The sequence below is a fragment of the Lithohypha guttulata genome (assembly GCF_036872675.1).
Source record: "Lithohypha guttulata strain CCFEE 5908 chromosome Unknown scaffold_2, whole genome shotgun sequence".
NCBI classification, from domain to species: domain Eukaryota; kingdom Fungi; phylum Ascomycota; class Eurotiomycetes; order Chaetothyriales; family Trichomeriaceae; genus Lithohypha; species Lithohypha guttulata.
Window position 1 is genome coordinate 195264 of NW_027042751.1, and position 24858 is coordinate 220121.

General features: G+C 49.1%; 9 protein-coding genes across 9 annotated transcripts; 4 read left to right on the top strand and 5 right to left on the bottom strand.

The window, feature by feature from the left end:
* Positions 1–5: 5 nt before the first annotated feature.
* On the bottom strand, positions 6–1079 carry LTR64_002207 (uncharacterized protein; the record flags this gene model as incomplete). The annotated part of the gene is made up of 1 exon (XM_064896579.1): positions 6–1079. The coding sequence occupies one exon, from the start codon at positions 1077–1079 to the stop codon at positions 6–8; it is 1074 nt and encodes a 357-aa protein (XP_064755529.1).
* A 797-nt stretch (positions 1080–1876) lies between these two features.
* On the bottom strand, positions 1877–2788 carry LTR64_002208 (uncharacterized protein; the record flags this gene model as incomplete). Its single annotated transcript, XM_064896580.1, has 4 exons — positions 1877–2139; positions 2190–2307; positions 2353–2388; positions 2438–2788. The coding sequence occupies 4 exons, from the start codon at positions 2786–2788 to the stop codon at positions 1877–1879; spliced, it is 768 nt and encodes a 255-aa protein (XP_064755530.1).
* A 360-nt stretch (positions 2789–3148) lies between these two features.
* LTR64_002209 (uncharacterized protein) lies at positions 3149–4878 on the bottom strand (the record flags this gene model as incomplete). The annotated part of the gene is made up of 2 exons (XM_064896581.1): positions 3149–4592; positions 4643–4878. 2 exons carry the CDS (start codon positions 4876–4878, stop codon positions 3149–3151), a joined length of 1680 nt encoding a protein of 559 aa, XP_064755531.1.
* A 672-nt stretch (positions 4879–5550) lies between these two features.
* On the top strand, positions 5551–8113 carry LTR64_002210 (uncharacterized protein; the record flags this gene model as incomplete). Its single annotated transcript, XM_064896582.1, has 3 exons — positions 5551–6014; positions 6150–6174; positions 6227–8113. 3 exons carry the CDS (start codon positions 5551–5553, stop codon positions 8111–8113), a joined length of 2376 nt encoding a protein of 791 aa, XP_064755532.1.
* A 379-nt stretch (positions 8114–8492) lies between these two features.
* LTR64_002211 (uncharacterized protein) lies at positions 8493–10175 on the bottom strand (the record flags this gene model as incomplete). Its single annotated transcript, XM_064896583.1, has 1 exon — positions 8493–10175. One exon carries the CDS (start codon positions 10173–10175, stop codon positions 8493–8495), a length of 1683 nt encoding a protein of 560 aa, XP_064755533.1.
* Positions 10176–14136: 3961 nt separating this feature from the next.
* On the top strand, positions 14137–15231 carry LTR64_002212 (uncharacterized protein; the record flags this gene model as incomplete). Its single annotated transcript, XM_064896584.1, has 2 exons — positions 14137–14188; positions 14243–15231. The coding sequence occupies 2 exons, from the start codon at positions 14137–14139 to the stop codon at positions 15229–15231; spliced, it is 1041 nt and encodes a 346-aa protein (XP_064755534.1).
* A 1645-nt stretch (positions 15232–16876) lies between these two features.
* LTR64_002213 (uncharacterized protein) lies at positions 16877–18418 on the top strand (the record flags this gene model as incomplete). The annotated part of the gene is made up of 1 exon (XM_064896585.1): positions 16877–18418. The coding sequence occupies one exon, from the start codon at positions 16877–16879 to the stop codon at positions 18416–18418; it is 1542 nt and encodes a 513-aa protein (XP_064755535.1).
* A 346-nt stretch (positions 18419–18764) lies between these two features.
* On the bottom strand, positions 18765–20152 carry LTR64_002214 (uncharacterized protein; the record flags this gene model as incomplete). The annotated part of the gene is made up of 2 exons (XM_064896586.1): positions 18765–20063; positions 20132–20152. 2 exons carry the CDS (start codon positions 20150–20152, stop codon positions 18765–18767), a joined length of 1320 nt encoding a protein of 439 aa, XP_064755536.1.
* A 1162-nt stretch (positions 20153–21314) lies between these two features.
* Positions 21315–24209, top strand: LTR64_002215 (uncharacterized protein; the record flags this gene model as incomplete). The annotated part of the gene is made up of 1 exon (XM_064896587.1): positions 21315–24209. The coding sequence occupies one exon, from the start codon at positions 21315–21317 to the stop codon at positions 24207–24209; it is 2895 nt and encodes a 964-aa protein (XP_064755537.1).
* Positions 24210–24858: the final 649 nt, after the last annotated feature.

Below are 24858 nucleotides of genomic sequence, written 5' to 3' on the forward strand. Positions count from 1 at the left end.
ATTGCCTATGTAGACACATCGATCGTCACAGGCACCTCATCCCTCATCGATCTCTTGATCGCCTCACAAACAATCAACGCTCTTACACCGTCCGCACCACTACACATCGGTTCTTCCTCGCCTTTCCCCACTCTCAAGAAATGCTTCAACTGCGATACAAACGGTACACCCTCTTCCACACCCCCTTCTTCTACCACAAGCTTCGATGACCAGGACCTCTCCTCTCCCTCAGCAAACGACCAAATGCTACAATCAGGAATCTCCAAAGTTCCCTCTGTTCCAAATACCCGATAGAAGTCCTCCCCAGTTTTCGAAATCAATGGATTCTCGCCCGTCCCAGCCTCAAAACTATGTGGTGAAGGTGTATGATCGCAGATTACAAATGTTCCAACAACACCACAAGCGAATCGCAACGTTATCGCAGCACCCTCCTCAGCTAAATATCTGCGTTGTGAGGTCGTTCTCTCAGCGTAAACACGAGTGATTGGACCAAATAAGTGTTGGAGCAGATCAATGTCGTGGATCATGTTGATGAGCAACACACCACCTGATGAGCTCTGACGCCATTCTGTGGGAGCTTGAAAATAGCGGAGTGGCTTGAATGCGGTCCAGAGTCCGTTGATGGCTATAATGTTACCCAAAGTTCTCGACTCGATGACTTGTTTGGCCCTGATGATGTGCGGATTGAAGCGACGATGATGGCCGACGAGGAGCTTTACTTGTGCTTCCTCAGCGGCTTGCACGAGCTGTTGACCTGATTCAATGTCCGTGCTGACTGGCTTCTCGACCAGGATGTGGATGCCGGCTTTGATGAGTTCTAGGCCGACGGGGACGTGAGTGTCGTTGGGTGTACAGATGACAGCGCATTGTGGTTTATCTGGCCCGGCTATAAGATCACTTATGTTCGGATAACATGGGACTTTGAAGTGAGATAAGAAAATTTTGGGCACTGCTACAGGATCTACCACAGCGATGAGACGAGCTCCTGGTTCTTCGAGGATAGTCTGTGCATGGCGACGACCGATCAGGCCTAGACCGATGACAGCTATCGAGATTTGGTCTTGTGAAGCATTCTTCATGGTCATCTAGTTATTGAGATTGACTTCCGTGGACGCCAGTCACTTCTTGTTACCCAGCCCTCGAGTGCAAGGATGCGGGCAAAAAGAGGGTTTATCAAGTTTCCATAACCGGGAAAGGATTTATCCGGTCTTTACTGGTATTTGGAGCTTCTCATCGGTGGCTCGAAACGATTTTGGTATTCAACAGGAGCACACAGATCAAACTTGCAAGTGTATTGAGAATTTTATGTTGACAAGACTTGAGCAAGCTATCACGGTATCAAAACCCTCTCGCGTGCCTGTCGAAACGACAAGCATAGTCAATCCCAATGCCTTTCTCAATTACACGGTACCCTTCTTCCTCGTAAGTGGCTTCATTAGTTGCAACTCGTGATTTTGTCCTGGCGGGCACTTAATCTGGGTTATCGTCTTCGGTAGACTGGTCTTCATTGGGCCATTCTAGATGCTACTAACCACTGTCAAGGTTTCCGCGAGTAAAGAGTGGCCATGAAGATCTGCCGCGCCCATTTTAAATACGTCGATCGGATCAATGCTCCGCTGTACGTGTTCAAGCTCTGCCGAGATGCTTCGAGTATTGTTTGGCTCCATCTGACCAGACATCCTGCGCTAATGCATGCCAGTACGGATATTGATACCTTTCGCGCCATTTCGATGCCTCGAAATATTGCTCTTTCATGAGTGTGCCTCTGGAAACAGAATATACTCAGCATGTACAAGGCCCAGGGATGTATTCACCTGCATCTTTGACCGAGACAACGACCCAGGGATCTGTAGTGAGCATGTCAGTGCTCATTCTTTCAAGGCTCGAGCTTTTTGGTAGCCTCACAATCATAGTCCTCACACATCTTGAGTAGCAGTACGTCCCATTTTCGGGATGCAATACTGTGTATCCGATTAAGGGTGTCTGTGTTCGTGTTGCAGTCCCGGAGGATAAGAGCGTCCCAAGGATGATCGTGGCAGGTCTCTGGAGGACCTCCGAAGAGTCGTGCATCTTTCCCAGAGTTGGACAGAAAGCCCCAATCAAACCCAGCGCCACGTGCGCCTTGAATACTGACGTTGACTGGAGGCTATTAGTGATCATAGGGAAGAACATGAGAAGAATGTGCTTACTTGTCATCAAGTTGTATGACAGCTCGACACGTTCACCAAAGTTGAACCCGACCTCTGTTGCGCCTCCCTCGAAGATCTTACGTTTGCAATCACCATCTGCCTCCACATTCCAGTTTGTCTACTAGCTGTCAGCAGTGCGGTACAATAACCCAAGAAACCTCACTTGGTCCCAGACTGTGCTGCCAACCTTCCCATGATACTGCACTGGATTAGCAAGATCCTCGACTGTGAATTTGAAGGCAAGTTACCAGTTTGCGCAGGAAACTGCGCGGAGTATAATCAATGAATGACACAGAAGGTGCCGAGAGAAGGGCTTTGTCACGATCGTCGATGGGGGTACCTCTGAACCATTTCTCTGGGTATGAGGCGATCATGCAGCGAGCATCTGCGGCTTTCGATGTCGGGTCAAGCCCATACTGATTTACCAATTTCACGAAAGGAGAACCACAGATTCTCTTATGTTTCTTCCAATCTGCTTTTTGGCATTCTGTGGAGCAGTAACGGGTGTATATACACTTGGCGCATTGCTTGAGCTTAGTGGTAAGTTGAGCTGGAGACTTCTTGCAATTATTGCACTTGGAGATATCGATGACCTCCATGGCGGGCAGTCTTCGGTAAAGATGGGTGTGGACGTAAAGAGGGAGAGGAGAGAGAGAGAGAGATCAGGACGACTTGCAAAACTACATGCGTAGTCGAGAAGGTACAGTGTTAGGAAGATCGCACGCTCGCAGTTTTGCAATGGAACTTGAGAGGCGCACTCAACAAAGCAAAGTTGCAATTCAGGCGGCAGGTCCATTCGTGGCTAAACACGTGATTTGTCGGAAGTGAAGGAGCTCATGTGGACAACCACAGTGAGGGACTCATTTTGGATACAGTAAATTATAATTTGAATGAATACCAGGGCGTTCTCCGACACAGCATCATGGCGAGTTCTCAAACCCTTGGTGCACCACTGAATTTTACACTTCGGTCTTCTCGTTCTTCGCCTCATCGGCATCTGCTCCCTGCTTTACACTCTTCCACTCCATGAACACTGCTCCAAACACCGTCAAACACGATATTGCAGTGGCTAGGTTAAATGTAGCTCGAAGTGCGTCGTTATAGGCAGTCAGTACTTGCGGCAGAAGCGTTGCAGAAATCATCTGCCTCAAATCTGTCGCACCCATGTTCGCCACAGATCCCACGTTAGGTCCTGTTAATTCCAGCAAACTGTGTGCCAGACGAGAGACGAAGACATTGTTGCCCACGCTGATGAAGATCGCGCCTCCTAAAGTCCGAAAGAAAAGCATCAATGCCACACCAGTCGCCACATCTTGCCGAGGGAGAATAGTTTGAGCCGCCAGTGAAGTCTGTTGCATGCCAAGGCCAGCGCCGAGTCCATATAACGCCTGGTACCCAATCCAGGCAGAATGACCAGTGGCTGGCGTGAAGGTTGAAATCATTCCTGCACCGATCGGCATGATGGCAGAGGACAAGATCATCCATTGTGTGAAGTAGCCGATCCGTTTCGTCGCAATACCAGCTAGTATTGAAGTGACCACTATGCCAAGTACCAAAGGCAGGTTCATGATGCCTGAGTGCACCGCCGACGCGCCTTTGATGGCCTGAAACCATATGGGTAAAAAGTAGGTCAGCACGGTCGTTGCTCCCTCACTGAAAAGAGCAAACCAAGCGCCCGCCATGATACCACGTCGTGTAGCGATGTGCTTTGGTACAGTCGCGTTATCACTCTTCCACCATTGCACAATCGCGAACGCGACTATGAGGATTGCTGATGAGCAAAGGAGAGCAATGATCCTGCTCTCAGACCAAGGATAGGTCACGCCTCCCCACTGTAGAGCCAACAACAGGCAGGTGATGCCAGGTAAGAAGAAAAGTGTGCCGATCGGATCGAGGCGGGCCACCTTCTCTCTGGCCGTGGTCGGCTTTCGATTGAGCATTTCCTTCGGAATGTGCAAGAATAATACTAGTAGCACAAATACGGCTCCACCACAGGGTAGGTTGATGTAGAAACACCATCGCCATCCAGGACCGTCAGTAAAGGCGCCCCCTAGAAGAGGACCAATGACGCTCGCGACGCCAAAGACGGCGCCACCAAGACCCATGATCAGCGAGCGCTGATGTAGAGGGATGATATAGACAATGACGACGACAGCGCCTTGGAAGAGTCCTGCATTTCCCAATCCTGCGATAGCACGGCCGATAATCAGGGCATTCGAGTTCGGGGCAGCACCACATACTGCGGAGCCTATCTCGAAAACGACAAGGGAGCCGAGATATACCCATTTTGGGTTGTAGAATGTGTAGATTCGTCCCATGAAAAGCATGAAAGCAGACGAGGTCAACAGATACGCTGAACCATACCAGCCAATATCCTCTAGAGAGTGGAATTGATCTGTAATACTGTTGACTGTACATCAGCATACTGAGCATCAACGTTGGACACCACATACCTTGGAATGGCAACACCAATGATCAGCCTGTCTAAGGCGATGAGGAACATGACTAAGAAGAGACCTGCTATGATCACAGCTGACTTGGCTGTAGATGGTGCTGCTGATTCAGAAGGCTCCCGGATTGACTTGGTCTCTTCCAACCCCTGTGAAGAGCGGTTCGAGCTCTGCCTGGCATCGGTGAATCTCTCATCTCGAACTATCTGCGCACTTCCTGTGAAAAGATGTAGTTTCATGGTTTCGTCTGTGGCTGTGGGCGTGCACGAGCGTTTAGGTTTGCAAGACGAGGTGGTTGCACGATAGTCCTTCGAGCAGAGAGCAACATCTTGTACCTATATAGCACTGGTGCACATACGTCGTGGGTCATGCCCTCCAACTCGGACCTCACTCTCAGACTTGTGTTCGATCCGAAGTAGTAAATACTACTGATAACCTCGGAGCAGAGCCAGCATGGTGGTAATGCGGGAGAAAGAAGGAAAGAGCAGGTCAGCCGGCGCCCGAAACCCGAAAATCTCGGGCTGGAAATCGAGTAAGCATGCCAAGCTTTCTTTAAGCTCCAGGGACAGTGCGACGTTGACCGCGATGACTCATTGCGATGGCCTCATCGACAATACGCTTTTCACAATAGATCGAGGACATTGCGAGCATACTCCACTCCTCTGCTCGACCAAGCTACCTGGCCCAGAAGTAGCGTATGCTTACAAGTCGACTGAGTGCATTCCCTATTCACCTGATTGTGTTATAGGCCCAAAAAGGCTCGTCACTACCACGAACACTGCGACATATTGCACTATCGTACATTCTGGGCCTACCAAAGACGATCCGTAATGACATAGTGATGCAGCATGTATCAGCCGACGTGGTAGCTTTGGTGTTATCGTAGCAATATCGGCCATTCCACTCAGACCATGGATATTCAAGCCACCGCACTTTCGGGAGACGATGCAGGAACTCAGTCCGCATCTGCCCGAAACCGACCATCCTACTCTTGCGTTCGCTGCTCCGATCGGAAGGTTAGATGTGACAGACAAAGACCATGCAGTGCGTGTACCAAGCATAAAGTCGAATGTGTCTACCGCCCTCCTCAAACATCCAGGAACAAAGTCAAACGTATTAAGAACGATGTACTTGTTGAACGGCTGAAACAGTATGAGGCGTTGCTCAAGGACAAGGGTATCGCTCCCGAGGCCTCGCCTATACCTTCGACGACGAAGCAAAATGTCGAGGCTCAATTGGTGGACGTTGCGTCGATCCTGGAGTCTGGAGGATCCACGACACTATCCATCACATCTTCAGCTGCTGCAGAGCCTAGTATAAGGCTGAACAAGACACAATTGCTGCAAAATCAAGGGAACTTCAAGTTCGTCGACAAGTAAGTGTCTAGTTGTTTCCTGGCATAGATGGGCTGCGGCTTCGAATCGCGCTTCTTTACGATAAAGCCTCCATTCGCTTGTTGGCAGTAATCTACCACGATATCTCACGACTCCCGCTGATTCTTCTGTAGCAGTCTCTGGACCAGGATAGTCGAAGAGGTACAGCATGTGTCCAGTGTCACAACACCACAGTAACTGACTCGGAGTCCAGTTCCCCGAGCCTCGAGACGCAATGGGAGATAGTTGGCAGGAAGACACTGATGAGGGAGAAAGTGAGAACGAGCTAGGCTTCATACTGGGCACGACTTTGAGAACCTCGTCTAGGCTTTCACATCCACCTATGGAAGCCATCCTTCAATTGTGGCAGGTCTTTATCGACAATGTTGACCCACTCACCAAGATAGTTCATGTACCATCACTACAGCCAGCGATACAGAAAACTGCAACAGGGCCAAGTGAGATGCCACGCAACTTCCAAGCGCTGATGTTTGCTATATACAGCACTGCAATCAATTCGCTCAAAGACGATCCTTGCAAGCAAGCATTCGGACAATCACGCCAAACCCTTCTAGCACATTACATATCCAATACAAAGATAGCCTTGGCAAGAGCGAACTTTATGTCCACTACCAGTCTTGTGGTACTGCAAGCCCTGGCACTCCACATATTCTCCATCAGAGACACACACGAACCTCGCGCTGTATGGAGTCTGACTGGGATCTTCTTGCGTCTAGCAGAAGGCATGGGCCTGCACCGAGACGGGACATTCCTTGGTCTGCCGCGTTTCGAGAGTGAAATACGTCGGCGTATCTGGTGGAACATGAAAATGCACGACTACCGTACAGCCGAGTTAGCGGGTCTGACTAAGTTTCGTCGCGTCGACCCAGGCGTTGACTCTCCAAACTTCCCCACCAGCCTCAATGATACCGACCTCTCCCCAGGCATGACCACTGCACCTTCTCCTCCAACCGGCCCTACAGACATGATGTTCTGTGCTATCCGAACCGAGTTCGCAGGCTTCATCGCCAAACATACTGCTAAGTTCCAAAACTCACAAACTAATGCCTGGGAAGATTACTGGGCACGTCATGAAACAAGTGAAAAGAGTTCAGTCCTCCAAGAAGCTCAGGAGCTCATGGAAACAAAAGTCCTTCGCTATTGCGACCCGTCGAGACCACTCCACCTCATGGCTAGTATCGTTGGCCGCTCAGGCCTGACTCTCATGCATTTTCTCACACACCATCCACGCAATTGGCCTGCGGGAGCCGCTGTTCCCGACGCCGAGAAGCAAAATGTTTGGAAAATCAGTCTGCAGCTCCTTGAACAATGGAACATGGCACAATCTATTCCACTACTGGAGTGCTTCGCTTGGCACGCGGCATATTATCTTCCATGGCACGCTCTGATCTACGTGCTTGACAGTCTCCGAGCCTCCCCCGAGATCCAGGATGCCAACAAAGCCTGGCAGATCATTGACACAATCTATCGCAACAACCCCGACTTTGTCTCGAACACCAAACGTCCAATCTATGTTGCAGTGGGCAACCTGTGTCTGAAGGCTTATAAGGCGAGGCATGAAATACTGGGAAGTAGCAACAACATACAGCCGCCTGCTTACATTCTTGCATTTACCCAACAACGCGACGCAGCCAAGTCGCGTAGACAAGCCAAGAAGGAGGCGCGAAACAAAAAAGGAGCTCAACAAGCTTCTCTTAGCCATCAAATCGAGTCTACAGAGCTAAGTCCGCATACCTCCAACTCGTCACAGTCGAACATCAAACCTTATCCGAACTACGACCCAATGACGCCACGACCACGACCACAAGCACAAGCACAACCTCAACACCAACCCTACTCAGCCACCATTCCACCACAACCTCAAGCTCAACTCCATTCTCTACCTCCAAACAACAACAACATCGACCTCTTCTGGCTAAACAACGAACACAATCCCATTTCATTCGCCAACAACCAGACACCTACCGATATGGACATGGACACGGACTTTCTCCTCTCTGAGAATTACGGATTCGATAGAGCGGACGGAATGACGATCGACTGGACGCAGTGGGATAATTTTCTGGGAAGTAAGGCGTGAAGACCTTGGCTCATAACCGCTACAGTTGGAGGTGAATGGATCTGCTTGAGGAGGGACACAAGTAAGGCGGAGGATGTACAGAACGATGTTGTGCAGCAGATAGTAAGACAGGTATGTGTCGTGAGGTTAGAACAAATGTATTGGACACTCTCAGATACCAGAATCAGTCTAGCTCTCTTTAAAGAGCGTAGAGCAAAGAGCAAATCATGTAGCTAATCTTGGATCTCATTTTAGCTGTTCGTACTACCACATCATACACTATACATCTGCATAATTACCAAGCAAGTTTTCCACACGTCGCAGCATGATCCCTTCGGCTTAGTAACAGAGAATAGCATGATGACAAGACAATACCGTGCTACGTAACGTGTTAATAGAATCAGTTCGCTGCCATGCGGCTAAATCGGAGTATGGTTCTGCCCACATTCAAACCCGTCACGTCCACCTGTGCCGCCAGGTTGTCCAACAAAACTAGCTGGTAGTGATCAGACACTCGCAACTCGTCGGAGGGCCAAGTCTTCATCAGCTTCTTCTTAACTTTTAGCAGCTTTTTCTGCTCCAACACCTGCATGGCGTCTGCTCGAGTGTACAGCCACTGCATCAAGAGATAGCATTGCGGACCTTGTCTAGCCTCACATAATCTAGCATATCCTTTGTCGCTATTTGAGAATTCGACGCGAACCAAGTCTCCTGCTTTGTGTGCAATATCAACTGAAGCAGAAGGTAAATCTCCCCAAGCCTGAGTTTTCTGTCTAGAAACGTCTGTGGTTACCTCATAGCTCTTGGATGTGGGTTTAACGGAGTAAGGGATTTCGGCCTCGGGTATCGGTTTGGCCGACGAAGTCTTCCGTCGAGAAGGTGCCTTGCTCTGAGTACGTGTGCTCAAAGGCGAGCGTGCACGACGAGCAGTGCGTGTTGAAGTTCGTCGCTGAGTAGTGGAGTGGTCGGACTTGGCTGTGATGGTGGCCGTTTCGGAGGCATCGTCTTGTAGTGACGAGGGATTGTGCTGATCCGAGGGGTTGTCGATGGTGATAGTTAAAGATTCGCGCTCATCGCTGGCTACGTGCGTGGTTTCTTGTTGTTTCTCTTGATTGTAATCCTCGTTGACAGTTGAAATTGGATTGTCTGTGCTTGCAGTAGAGTCGCTTGCCGCTGATGACCTAGCCTCATCTGACGACCCATCAAGTTGCCAACCTTCAAGGGTAGATGTCGTGTGTGACACTGAATTTCCAATTTTAGAGGCTGCTGCTGGTTTTTCTTGAGCTGCTCCTTGAGGTATTACTGTATTATCGAGTTTCTTTTTCAGGTCGTCTTCTCCTATTGCGTCCTCGTTCACAACTTCCTCAATCACGGCCTCTGTAGTTAGGGTACTTGAGAATTGAGGAGGGTCTTCCACAGTCATGTCGACACTGGTGACCTCCGCTGTCGGATCGGTAGTGGCATTGTCAGTTTGCAGGTTGCTCTCGGCCATGAAGTATTCTTCCTCTTCATCATCTTCGCCGTGGACATTGATGTCTGTAGTCGGTATCCCCTTGAGTTTGGTAAATGGTATCTCAGTCGAGGTGAGTTTCTGTCGTGTAGTAGGAGTGGAGGTTGAAGCAGTATTCGAGGTATCTCGCTGTCCCTGATCTGTGAAGGACTCGTCGGTAGGAGAGATGGGAGCATGACGAGAGTGCTCTTGAATTGCAAGACGCTCCGTCTGGGCTTGTTGCTCGATCGCCTTGTCCTCACCTGAATCCGACGTTTGTTGCTCAGTCGTGGAAGCAGCCTGCTCAATCTCGTCGCGAGCAGAGGAAGATTGAGCCTCGTTGTTTGCAAAAATTTCTTCAGCAGAAGAACTACGAGGTGGTGTCAGAACAGAGTTGGCTTGATCTAGTCCGTGCTCCTCCAGATCTTCGTCGGAGGATATCTCATATTTGCTCTTGCGACGTTGGATTGAACGCTGCTTCGATGGCTTGCGTGGGCCTGTAAGTGACAACATAGAAGCTGGCTTTGACGACCTGCTCAGCTTTTTCGGCGGAGATGCACTCTGCAGAGGGTCGACTGCAGCTCTCTTGGTCATTGCGATGGTTTGAACACGAATAAAAGATATTCTGCCACAAAATTCAACTCCTAAATACGAGGAGATCTACACAAGATCTGTAAAATAGTGTCCGTGTGGTGGTGTACAGAAGGTTATTGAGGAAAGAAATGGAAGTATGTGGACTACTCCGTAAAGTCCAGTATGTTAGTTGTACGTCCAGGGCAGTCACTCGACGCGTCTCACGTCACGCGGCATGATGCCTCAGGCTATATCACGTGCAACCTACGTATGCGACCACTTTATCGTTTGCTCCATTTCCTGTCAAGAGATCCTCCCTAGTGTGAAATGAGCCAAAGTTAATTGAATTTTCAGGTGACTGAAAGTCAAGTAACTGAAGCTAACTCTACATGTAAGCTAACGCCAAGGATCACGTAATATCACACTAGTTTCGACAAGGTGATTGCTCCGGATAAAGTACGACGTTCACCGTACACGGTATTGGATAGAGGCTGGTCGAGTGGAGGAGACATGTCGTAAGAGACCAGTATCCTAGTTCTGACGGCCAGGCGCTAGCCAATAAGCACACACGGTATTCTTCCACTTCTCGCAATTCGTAGCTGATACACCTCCGCCGTTCTAACATCTAATGTCATTTCATGGAATATGGAAGTCCGAAAGATCCCACTATACGGTTCAGATATAGCACTCAACAGAGTTGCATGACTTGTATACCCAGCCGAGCTGGATGAAATGCAATATGCGAATGATGCTGGAACGCCTGCGCGCCTGCACGGAAATTCCTTTTTGGCAGATGCTCGAGATACTAACCAGTAGCCCTTGCACGAAATACCATACAGGTAGCTACGTATGCTGAGACCGGCAGATTCGTCAATATCACCACATTGAGCGGCGAGCGTGACCGATATGGGCCGTCTGGCCTTTACCAGAACAGATCAGAACAACTACTGACGGGATCGCTACATCGCACGGGGTCTGACATTAGTTTTTATTATAAATGGTAAGGGAGAGAGCTGTTCCATACAGTGAAGGCGAGGAATGCAAACTTTTATCTTACAAGAGTGAGAAGTACCGCAAGGAGTGGTTAGATAACTCTATTAGGTATCTAGATTGTCTTCACCATTACACCCACTTTATCGTTCAGGCAGTGTTGAGTGGCACCATCTTCCTGTTCATATACAGCGACTCTATACACGCTATGGAGACTCTCACTAAATTGTACAATTCACAAAGTATTCTGCGATACCGTCCATCGAAATGCGGTGAAGCCACCATTCCATGATCATGCAATCCTCACACAAAGCACCCCTGTAGGCTGTTGAAGTTTGGACCATGCTCTCTTGTCTGTTGTATTGTGAGATCGTAAACTTCTTCGAACTTGTTCGCCGAGACTATTCGAGAGACGTATAAAAGCCTTCACGGAAGCCATAGCCGTGGACGTGTGATACTGATATCAGCCGATGGTGATACCTGGCCTCACCCAAACCTCCAAGCCACTGGCAGACAGACTGGCCAATCCTTTCACCTCATTCCTTGAGGCAAGCGATCTCCTCCTAGCATTTGGAGGGCAGCAATCATTGTATACAACACATTCTCCATTGCTGGAATCGTATGAGTAGGCAAAGCAAACAGAAGCACACCTTGCGTCACAGCCGTCAATGCTGGTTTCTACTGTACAGGATGACGGGGTGGTACACACAGACCCATCCTGACACCCCTCTAGAACGTTGCCAGCGCCAGTTTGGTCGCCGTTCGAACAAGTGGGGGATGGACTGGCTGTAGTTGTGGTAGTAGTAGTCTACGAATGTTAGGAGTCGACCTCGTGAATGGATATTTTACTGACCGTGGTTGTGGTTGTAGTCGTTGTAGTGGGCGGTTCAGTTGTGGTTGTGGTCGTAATCTGTCATCATTAGATTGAAGGACAAAACGTCTTTGCACGTACTGGTGTCGTCGTGGTAGATGTTGTACTAGTCGTAGTCTGGCGAGTGTAAGCAGAGGCAAATTTTGAATGCTAATTGAAGCATGCTCCGATCATCGAGGTCAGAGACTTACAGTTGTCGTAGATGTAGTCGATGAAGTGCACTTCTATGCAAGTCAGATAAGTTGTTCATCGTTGTACGAAAAAGTCTTACTGGAGGAGGTTGAATGCATGAGCACATGGTCGAAACGACATCTGCTGGTTGCTTTTGGCATTTGGACCATGCTGATGCTTTAGGATCCTGAGACGTCGTCTTCGTCGTTGTCGTAGTGGTGGAGGGCTTCGATGTAGTGGTGGTGGCGGTGGAGGACTTCTTTGTAGTGGTGGTGGTGGGAGGCTTCGTTGTGGTAGTTGTAGAAGGCTTTGCTGTGGTAGTGGTGGTGCTGAGAGCACTGCGCTTACTCTTGGCGCATTTGACTGGGTATACTGCTTGGCAAAAGGCGACTGCAACGGAATATTGCTGCAGAACAGGGCCCAACTCGCCATAGATACCGGACTGGCACACCCCGTCACGAGGCGCGAGGACATTGTCGAAAGGGTGTGCAACCGCAATATCCAAAGCGAGCAAAAGTGTGAGTGAAGACCTAGAAAAAAGCATTCTACAAGCTGGTGTTCGTTGTTTCTTGTAGTAATATCGGTTTGATTGACGCAGGATAAGGAAAAGAAGATACTGAAGGGAAGAGTGGAAGCTGAGAGCTGATATAGCCTGTTAAGAGCCAGCCCAGCCTTTCGGTATAGTCGAAAAACTTCTGCGAAATGGCCATACCCTCAGCCGCAGTGGAGCTCGGGTCTGGCCAGGCACGCATGCGAAGGCACACACGAATCCTGCACCTAATAACGAGATCTGCTCAGAGTGGTCGGGAGACTGTTCGTGGCGTTGGCTAGGACCCAGCTCTGGACCAGAAGAGTCCAAGCCAGCAAACTGGTCAAGTTGACCGCATACAAAGATAAGAACTAAGCGTGGACCAATGCTTGATAGAATTCTGTTCTGAAAGTGTTGAGCAAGCCTCAATTAGGATGCACAATAAGTAGGTAGTTGTTCAATCGTCGATCGTTGCCCTCACTGTGATAGCTTCATGCAACTCTTCTCGCCGTGGCTTGCGTCGAAGGTTCTTAGATTGATATCCCAAGACTTTTTGGCAGTAAATCCCCCAGCATACGAGAAATCTGCAGAAGAGAAGAATGTTTCTAACTTAGATGAGCATAGAAACGCGAGCTCGTCAACCTTGATATCATCAGGCCAAGATCTGCTAATGCACCTCGGAAGGCTAGCTAAATGGAGTTAGAAGAAGTCTCTAAAACCCAACGAATTAATCCTACATGAAGTCGTGCACGTGATTAGCTTCTCGTATTCCTACCGTGCGGGGCCAGGCACGAGATTACACGTGGTTATGCACGGGCTAAACTGAAAGGGTATCGTCTCACCTTCAAGTTGCCAAGAAGGACGGACAGAAGATCTTCTTTGATCTGAAAGGACTGCCCAACGCCTATCACTCACCCCTCTCATGACTACACATATCTCCTTCAGTGTATAGGATACTTAGAGATTGTAGCACTACTCTGTTTGGTCCGTCCACATCGGCGCTGACCTGAAGAGTGCCGAGCTGTGCAAACACACTCTTTGTGAAAGCTTCAGCTTTTCCGCCATACCGCATATGCTTGTACATAAAGGATCGCTATTCTGCAAGTCCTACACTCTCCTTTGTCGAGAACGTCGATATACCACATCACTGATACCAGCACTTCAACAACGTAACCATCCATGCCAAACACTGGCCGTCCGAGTACAGGCTGTGCATTGTGCCGGAGTCGAAAAGTCAAGGTTCGTAAGCATCGATATCGTACAAGGGCTGGACTTATGCTTTCTAGTGCGATGGATCTCAGCCGGGATGTGGCAATTGCTCTCGCATAAACAAAGTGTGCCCTGGTTACCGTTCCTTAGATCTTAGTCAATTCCATGTGCTGACACTCGCACCTCAACGACAGACCACAACCAATGACGAGATGGTGGAACGAGCGGTTTGCGTCTCGCTAGACCAACTAGACACTACTTCTCGTAGGTTGTACCAACTTGATCTCTTTCACTTCTTACCGAAAATGCTTGAGGCAGCCGGCAGTGATTCGCCTATCTACGCCGCAATGAGGGCAAATGCCACTGTCAATATGGCGAATCGCATGGGCGAAGACATGAGCTCACTTGTGACTGTCGAGTATAGCAAAGCTATTGGCAAAGTCAAAGCATCGCTTGCAGACCGGGAGTTATTTCTGAAGGATGAGGTTTTGGCAGCTGTCTGGTTGATGAGCAAACGAGAAATGTTTGTCGGACTGAAAGGCTCAGCTTTGTATGCCTATGACACTCACTACTCGGGAATGCTTACCCTTTTGCAAATGCGCGGACCCCGCCAGCTCGAGACCGAAAGAGGGCGGCAGCTCTTCCAACTCTTTCTTGCACCGTTGAATTGGGGCCCTCTACTCACACGCCAAGCACCTTCTCAGCAGTACCTAGAACTTGAAGCCTTGATGATCAAGACGTCGCCATGTTTCTCTGACACTCTATTACAGATTCACCGGTACTACCACGATGTGTGTACATCTCTTACCAAACCAACACGCTCTGCGGAAATAAAACGGCTGGAAGAGGAATTCAACAGGCTCAACGAATCCCCACTGGTCACTGCACAGCCCGTGTCTGACAGACCATCGTTCATCGACGACCAAGCACTATGTCTCTGGTATTTCCGAGGATGGATCTCGTTTTTCTACTGGAGCAAGTTGCACGTCGCACGCATGTACCTACATCTCTCCCAAATTCAGCTTCCTGCATCTCGAAATATCTTCCACCAAAGCCTTCGAAGTTTCCTCGGTGGCTTCTCGTACGCTCTGGGGGACGTCGATGATTTTGGCAGAAGTAGGTCTGAGGCGACAGCCGCAACTCGGAACGGCAGGCTCAAAGAAAGCCGTGGAATCAACGTTCTGGGTGCTTTACACGTTCAAGCACCCTTGAGACATCTGACCACAGATCCTAATCTATATCCGCCCGAAAGTCGTGGAGTTTCAGCAGCGTTCTCTAGGCTGAACGCAGAATTCCGGTTGTGGTGAACTTCGAGAATGCTGTTGCCAATGCAAATATTCGTGACAAAACTACATAACGGATGAGCCTTAGAACCTGCTGTTCCAGCAAGCACAGAGCCATATGATGTTCCGGAAATAGCAGGAAAAACAACTACTAATTGTCTAGAGAACCGCCTATTGGGTCTGTATCTTCTTTCAGTTTTCAATTGGTTTCATGCTCATCCACTGGTTACGTTGCACTAGCTTTGCTGCTTTCCTGATGGTCTAGCACGAGCTAGTAAATGTCAATTGGTAGTGCTTAGCCATCTGAGTCGCTGCGTCTTTCTATGAATCCTCGACAAGACTCTTGTTGACCATTGATGAGAGCAAAGAATTTTACTTTGAGAAAGATTTTTTGCTGGCGTTTAGCTTCCCGTAATACCGCTTAAGACAACTTCTTCGACCACGCATTCATCACCGCGAAGAGAGAACCATCGAGAATCGACAGGGCTCCTGTGGTCCTATCAGGACCAGCTTGCCGAATAAGTCCCGCTGCGACTGATGCATCACATTCTCGACCCTGTTCGAAACACTATCAAGTGGTGCAAGAAAAGAGTTTGCAAAGCTACAAGCGTCTGGTAGGCCGTGGCCTCCGTACGAACGAGCGTATCGCGAACGTCAGACGTGTCAATATCGCGTTCCTGCTTAAGCTTTGAGGCTTGCTTGTTACAGTAAGGCTGCTCCAATTTCATCCCCATGCAGCGACCAGCTGTCGGACGTGCTCGTAAACCTCGAAGTCCTCTCTAGTGCCCCCTCGCGGATAGGAGGGCGTATGCCAGAAAACCTGTATCCACATACCAGTCGTCTCTAGAGCTATAAGGATGTGCTGAGACTCTACTCAAAAATAATGTTATCGGCTCATAGGCTGCTGTCAGTTCACTTCTGAGCCGAACAAGACCCTTCCATGCGACACCGATTACTGGTGGTGTAGCACCAGATGGTCTGAAATTTTGGACAAGCTTTTAGGCATGACCCATCATTAGCACATGATCAAGTTCCACTATCGGCTCTTACCAACTTCAATCAACAAATCATATTCAGAGAAGATGCAAATCATGTGCTGCTGGCAATTATGTTTGACATGAAAAACCCATGGCTGAATGGCACTGGAGGCAAGAAGATCTGCAAACCAACGGCATCAACTAAGCTTTGAGTTCGATCTCGGCAAGCACTAGCGGGGCTTACCCCAGTTCGAGAACCACCATGCCATGCACGACAAGAATGGCCGCTTACCGGCCTATTACGACGCATGTTAACCGGGTTTTTTCCTAGCTCATCGTCCTTGGAGCTGCTTCGTCGGCTCCCCGCTTCTCCTGCCCAGTGACTTGGCTTCGAACATGCATGTCATTCAATCTTAGATCGAACCCAATGGCTGCCCGTGCTAGTACTAGACTATTTCGGCAGCAGTACACACAGTCAGCTTCTCGCGCTTACTCCTATATTTCATCCGAGAAGCAGAGGCGAGAACTATCGTTGACATGGAAGGATTATGTATAAGCTTGTCGTCCAGCAACATGTGTGTTCATTCCTAGACGTTGTTCCGCTTACGACGACCTGTCGCAGACATATCTAGATCACGCTCACGCTCACACGCTCTTTGAGTTGTATGATATTAGCTGCCCGTTGACCGACCATGCACACTCTTGCAAAAGTGGCCATGCTGGCCCTGCCACTTGCTTCAGCTATTCCACATGGTGATATCTCCTCCAGAAGCCTCATCAGCGATCTCGCAAAACTCGTCAACCTCACCAACATTCTACCGATACCTATTGATAGTGAAGATCGGCTCCAGACTGCCTTGACCAACATTCGACAACAGAATTTCCAGAATGAGGTGCTAGAAACCACATTTGCTGCGCTGCTTGCAGATGTCGTGGCAAATGTCGCTCCTCAAGATGTACAAGGCGCATTGACACCAATTGCCACTACCCTGGGCAACGGTGCTATTGGCAGCAGCACAATTGAGAATATTGCTGAAGCCATACTCAATGGCCTGGCTGTTACAGATCTCACACAGAACGTGCTAGCTGGCTATCTGAGTAGTGGCAATTCCTTCAGCAATGTCAACCCCGCGCCACCAACTACCATCTACCCTCGAAAGTCGCCGCAGGATGCACCTTATACCGTTCCGGAAGCTCAACTCCGTGCCGCAGTCTACATTCCTCCAGGGTTCACCTACGGAGCTAAGCAACCAATTTGTTTTGTCCCTGGCACTGGCGCTTTTGGGTATGTGAATTTCATCTCGAATCTTGGCAAGCTATTCGGCAACACCTACGATCCAGTCTACCTAAATGTCCCTGGAGCCATGTACGATGACACACAAATCAATTCGCAGTATATCGCATATATGCTCAACTACATTAGCTCGATCACAAAGCGGAATGACGTCGCTGAAATTGCTTGGTCTCAAGGCAACCTCGATACCCAATGGGTTTTCCAATACTGGCCTTCAACTCGGTCAGTTGTTACGGATTTCATCAGTGCTTCAGCCGACTTCCACGGCACAACTTTAGCATACTTTCTCGATCCAGCACTAGTCAACCCACCTTTGCCGCCTAGCGTCATTCAGCAAGAGTACGATAGTAATTTTGTTCTTACGCTACGCCGTGGTGGTGGTGGCAGTCCTTATGTGAATAGCACAAGCGTTCACAGCATCTCCGACCAAATCGTACAACCTCAGTACAGTCCTTACGCATCTGCGGATTACTTCACTCTTGATTTGCCAGGAACTCCAAACACAAATCCTACCTGCCCTGTCTCACGCAATGTACCCTACACAAATACCGAGATCCAGACCGCTTGTGCCGGTCGACCTGCTGGCGGCGTATATACACACGAAGGTGTACTGTACAATCCTTTAATGTATGCGTTAGCATTAGATGCGCTACAGAACGATGGACCTGGACGACTTGACCGGATTGACCTTAATACTGTCTGTCAGCAACTTATTGCTCCAGGTCTGACTTTGGCTGATGTGCAAGCAACCGAGGGTCTCATTCCACTGGCCGCAGTCAATCTACTTCTCTATCCTCGAAAAGTCACGAATGAGCCAGCTGTCATGCAGTATGCGGTCCAGGCCAACTCTGCATGTAGTGCTAGCTCAACAAGCAGCAGCAGAACGTCGACGTCCTCAAGCACTACACGTTCAGCAACGGGCATGACCTCTACCACTTGAAGTACTACCACGACGATGCGCACTGCTACCTCGGCGAGGAGCACAACCACTACGAGCAGGAGCGGAGCAGCCACAACCACGAGATAGATAGATCTTTACTTCATTCAACACAATTTCTATTTTCAATACACTAGCTCGATTTAATCCAGACTCATGCCATCCCGAAAAAGCTGTGTGATACGGCCTGTGATGTCTCAAATCATCTTCTCCATGCCTTGAGGCAACGAATTCTGCTTCATCATGCTTCAAACCACACTCCCGACTGTCCATAAGCGGCTTACGGTGGCCGTCCGAACCTCCCAATCCTTGTGTCTACCAAATCCAATGTACGTTGCTTCGGTGGGTCTCACTCCATCATTATCTTCGGCGGCTCTGCTTGCTCCATCGCTGCTTGCATCGCTGCATTCATCCAGTCAGCCATAGCGGTTGCGCCGTCTTCGAACCCAAACATCATCCGAGCATTTTGGTCAGCCTCATCAGCCTTCTCCTTCGCCCGCTCTGCCATTTGTACCTCATACCCCTCTATAGACAGATCCAAAAGTCGATGGAAACGAGCTCTATCACCTTTAGCAGTCTCGGTAGCTTTGATGATGACATCTGCAACGTCCAGGGCATCTCGCATCGCAAGATTCACACCCTCTGCAGCGAACGGAAGCATCACATGTGCCGCATCCCCTATCACTGTAACTCCTGTCTGATGCTCCCATCTATGACCCGGAGGGAGGACGTATAGAGGCACAATGGCTGGCTCAGCATCTGGGCTATGTTCTGCTTCCTCAGCATACGCAACTTGAACAAGCTCTTTGATTTTCGGTCCGAACCTGCCTAGCAGTGCGTCGTCGTGGAGTAGTCTGTCTCGAGCCTGCGCAGGCGGTGCGCCTCGGATGCCTGCAGTGGCACTATATTGCTCATCTGCCTTTTTGAAGCACAGATACAACCTTGCCGAATCATGAAGGCCTCTTTGAGACATAACTCCATGTTGTTGTCCGAGACACGTGAATGTCCCTGTACCGATATACGCCGCAAGCTCCGGATATTTGCTGGTGATACCTCGAATTGTCAAATTCATAAGCTGGATTCCAGAGTATGTCGGTTTCGTGTCAGTCAACATTTTCCGAACCTTCGACCAGGTCCCGTCTGACCCTACCACGAAATCGAAGGTGTACTCCCCTTTACTACCAAAATCTAGCTCGATCTCTGTGCCACCGTCGGTAGCCGTCACTTGCTTGGCCGAGCTCAGCTTAAATCCCCATCTCACCGCTGCTTCGGGCAATCGATCGTACAAAATCTTGCCTAAAGAGTTCCTCGAGATCTCAGGTCGTGATTCTGGCCCACCATCTTCAGAGTAGATCACCTTTCCATCCTTTGTCGCGATGATCTGTGCTTCACTGCACACTCCGGTATGCGAGTTGAATTCTTCCATCAAGTCGCAAGCTCGTATTGCGGCCAGTCCAGATTCTTCGTGGAGATCGAGCATTCCTGCAGGTTGAGTGAATTCTGTTTCTGTGGGTCTTGGTCGGAGTTCGAAGACGGTGACGGGAATGTTGTGCTTGTGCAGAAGGAGGGCTAGTGTTAGCCCGCCTGGACCACCGCCAATGACTGCGATGCGAGGTTGGTATGCTTTCATGGCTAGAAGAGCAGATATCTGTAAACGTACGTGGTATTGTGATGATTGGTTTAGCAGGTGTGTTTGTTTTTCGGTTGATGGTTTACCGTGATCATGAAAGAGTCCATGGTTCGATGATACTTATACCTTGGCAAACAGCTCGTGTTAATTCGCTGCCTGCGCGTTTATTCTGTCTCGCTGACCACCACTTTTGGGTGGCATTTGCAAGTGCTTCGGACTGTGGCTTCGTCCTCCAACACGTTTCGGGTCCTAGAAAAGCCCGAGGGATCATGCACTTTACCATCCTTGGATCTAAATTTCAGCTAAATCCTATTCTAGTGGCGTGTGATCCCGAGCGAAGGCTAGCTACTTCGACTTAAGCTCATGTAGGTTTGAGGCGGCTGTTCGCAAGCTTGACATGCTTGTCCTAGTCGGGCTTAGCGGCCGCTTACGAAGAAGTTCGTTTTCGTTCGCTGGAGATACTCCACGGAGCATGACAAAAGACCACCTTGGGAAACATTTGCTGTGAACATTCTGATGGAGAGATGACTTTCACGAGAATATTAGGATTACACTTGGCCATTGACGTCCAGATTACCTACGCCTTTCGATCGTTCATTTTGTTTTCCGGGTATATGCAGCATACAGAGACTTCTCCCTCCCTGGCCGAAGATACTGCCGGTCTTTGGGGTAGACCAGCCAGTGTCGGCCGGAACCAATTACAAATGCTGAGCTGAAATGGTGGGATCATAATTTTCGAGTTTGAGCTTTCCCTTCGTCCTGTTCGTGACCGTCGCTTCTCTCATGTGTCGGTCCATCGACGAGGAACTTTCACTTTGATCTTGCATGTTCCCGATCCACCCAGCTTGATGTCTAGTTAATAGCGAGCATGAATGTATCTTACAACTTTCTCGCCTCTAGAGTAGTGATGATTACATTTCCCAGAAAACGGAAGGGTGAAGATAAAGAATGTCAAGTTTCGACTACAACGACGCTCAGCGCAAGTTGGTAATGCTGCTGGCCGTCATTTTGAATGAGTGGCTGAGGTCAGAATCGTCAGATCATGCAATCGCCCTAGGAATCATGCAGACGCGACACGCGTGCCTTCCAGGTTAAGTTCGAAATTGTGCCTGTTCTGTGCCTGTTAAGGTAATTCCATCAGGCTTCACCTGTGATCTTCACAATCCCGCAATTCAATCGCCTGTCATCTTTCATGTCGTTCTTTCATCAAGTCGTGTACAAAGACGTACCCTCTGTCTTCCTGAGTTCGTTCAGTTTTAACCTGTCAATATGCTCCCTGACTTTCTGATCGGCAGCTACCGCCAGTACAAGCAGGACGAGAAATACCTGACCAAGTGGCTTTGTGCCACAGCGCGATCGTACGGCTACATATCGGAGGCGCTTCCTAAAAACGTTGATATACCAGAACAGGCGACCAAGACAAAGAAGAAGGCAAAGTACAAGACTAAGAAGCAGCAAAGAGACGCCGCCAGACGAATCCCTAAGGAGCAACGAGTCTTCACGATCGCTATAGCTGAGTTCGTGCCTCTGGCTCAATACATTACTGATCATATCGAACCTCCTTCCAAGGTCCCTTCGACTATCTTCACTGTCATAACCCGATCCATCGAGGCCCGAAGATCGACAAATTCCTGGTTTGAGAGTGACAGCACCGAAGCTGAAGAGGTCGAAGGTGGTCATGCTTATTTTATCAGTGTCCTCCAAAAAGTTCACGACCTGCTTCAGCCTTACGCAAAAATGGTTGAGAAGATCGATGAAGAGGATGAGACAACACTTGTCGAAGATGGGTTTGATATACTATCCCTTGAGGAGCCTTCGGAAGAATTTCTCAAATCCACTGGAGTCAAGTCAACGACAGCAGACGAAGCACAAGCTTCTCGAATGGCATACGAAGTGATGGGCTTTTTCAAAGGCAAACTGGAGCAGAAGCTGGAAGAGTCGCTGGCCGCCTCTGCCCTCTTTCGAGATATCCACAAAATCCTAGACCATGCCAAGCGGGTTTGGCATCAATACAGCAAGCGTGGAATAGACATCGTGGCAGCCTCTCTCACCTCAAATCTCGCGTTGGACATTATCCGACGTCTGGAAGAGGATTTTTTCGAGCAGTTTCCCAAATTTCGCAAGGTTGATCAGGCTTACCGAGACGCATTCAAGAAGAAGTTACGGGAAGAGAACATCCAGTATCAAGAGATCTGTCACAGGAAGGGAAAAGCAGGCCCCAATGATGCACAGCAACTGATAAACTGGATGTTCAGGGCCAAGTGCAATGCCGCCGGAATTGCTTATTGGTCCACCAAGGACGACGACGACGAAGAATCCCTCCAAGCACAATTTAACATGGATGCGTATGATACAGCCAAGCATCTTTTCATGGACATGCAATCCATCTTTGCGAAGTTCATCCAGTTCAGTGGAGGTATGGAGCGAGTTGTGTATTCCCCAGTAACAGGACCCGGCCGCTGGGACGTGACTGCTGTGCCTTCCTCGATGACGAATGAGGAGAACTATCAGCAGGATGCGAAGATCCTTCTAGAAATGATTCCTGATCTTGTATGGCTATCTACATCCAAAACCCGGAAGCTGGCCGAGGATGAGCTGATGAAAGGATGTAGAGAGGCAGCTGGTGGTGAGATACATATTTGGACCTTAGCTGCAGCCAGACTCTATTGTGATATCCATTATATGCTCGGCGCCGACATCGAGAAATCCTTTGAAGCTCTCCAGCAGCTTGGAGGAGACGTTAAGACTACAGTCGCCCAAGGTATTGCCAATCGCGAGCAAGGAATATCTCGTCTGTGGTCACCCGAAAATGATGATTATCTCAAGGAGAATCTCATCGATCTCATTGAGGCCTGGCTGTTTGAAGACGAGTGGAGGAAAGACGCTAGGGAAATGGCGGCTGGAGAGCCTTTCATTGACGAAGACCATCACCTTCTGCGACGTCACCCCTGGTTGTGTGGCCTCATCCGTTTCACGATCTTGGCTCGGCTTCAAGAGTTTGGTACCTCAAGCCTTGACAATGCTGGCGTCAGCGTTGCCCATCTTTACAACCTCATGCAACGCGACAAGGATTGCGCTTTTGTCTGGAGCGACATGGAATTTGTGGTCGACACACTGTCATGCGAGCAGCTGTTTGTCGGTGGCAAGCCCAACACATTTGAAGAGGCATTCAAGCGGCTCTCCATACACAAGGGGTTCTCTGTTACACAATTTGCAGCAAATCGACGCTCTCCAGGGTATGTTCGTTCGAAGAAAGGTCGACGTCATCTGCATCCCGCTGGAGAACTGATTCACGTACTAAGATCCCGTCATTACTACGAATTCGATCGCGAGACAGATAAGAAAGCTACTCTACAAACACTGGAAAACGTTGAACAGGTTTTAGACACGAAATACCAGCTGATTCACCAGGACAACAGAGTCACTATTGAGGTGCGAGATGTCCAACAGGTTCAAGAACGGACAAACAAGGCATCCTATCAGAAGGCCAAACATTCACCACTGGACCTGCTGATGATGTTCCAGTTTGGAATATCTCGAGAGATTGCGCATTTCGAGTTCGACTATCTTGCTTTCTGTGGTACATGCTGGGACATTCTTCGAGATCTGTACATCGCGATGCAGCCGATTCACAACTGCGAGTCAAATGTGTTGGCCGAAACCGAGCTGCAATCTAATATGGCACAGTGGCCTCACATGGTTGACGTGCTGTTCATGTTGTCGCTACCAGTCCAGACCATAGCCTCGTTGGTTCCAAGATCCCAATTCGACAGCATGGTCCGAGGGGTACATGACAAACCCTCCAATCCATGTCAAGCAGTCAATCCTCGTCCTTTCTTGTGTCGTCTTCGAAAAATGCTTGACAAGAAGCTTCAGGATGGCCAATTGGGCTCCAACAAAAGAGCAACCATACGACAGAAGCTGGAGGTCAAGAACATTACCTACGAGCTCTCATCCGAAGATGACAAGGCCAGCAAGGTTACGTTCAAGAAGGACAAGGCCACACTTCACAGATCGACGTTGTGCACCAAAGAATACTGTATGTGTGGACGAGACGCTCGTACTATGCAAGCTTGGGCGACAAAGCCAGAAATGATGAAACCAGTGGTGGTGGAGATGCTCACACTGATTAAGAAGGCGAAGGCTGAAAATACAGCCCGGTAGTGGACTATGGTGGTACCGAGAATGGAAAGGACTCAACTTATCGAGTTGAAAGACGAGGTACCCTAACTGCTGGTGGATCTACACAATGACTTTCGAGTTCTACTCTGTATATTCATGTGATGCGAAACGTACCAAAGTAAGTGCTCGGAAGGAGAGATCATTGAAACGCATATGTGTTCAAAACTGCAAGTAGAGAGGAAACACTGTATACTTCTGATCACTGTGAAGCTGTTCGCAGCCTACGAAACGTACTTGTGAATTGCTACGGTCCGCTCGGTATTCCTAGGGAAGTACACAATTCATGTTTAAAACGTAGTTACTGTTCTGTCCAGTGTTGCATTCGAGCTTCAAGCATCAGATTTGGTTCCTAGAGCAGACTCACAGGTGCATGTGGTGGATACATGGCCTTTGTTAAGCCGGGTCTGTACATCGATCACGGCCACTCGCTGATGTATAGTAGAGCTGCTCAGTCTACTACATATCGACCAGGTTTCTCGTCCATCTATCAACAGCATCTATCTTCCTGGCACGTCCCTAGTCATTTGCAAGCGCGAGGTCGCAATGTGCAGGGCTTCTCGAGGCTGTATCGCTTCTTTGACGATAAGCAAGATGTTTACGACTGCCCGGTTTTGAATGCTTGCCTGGGCTC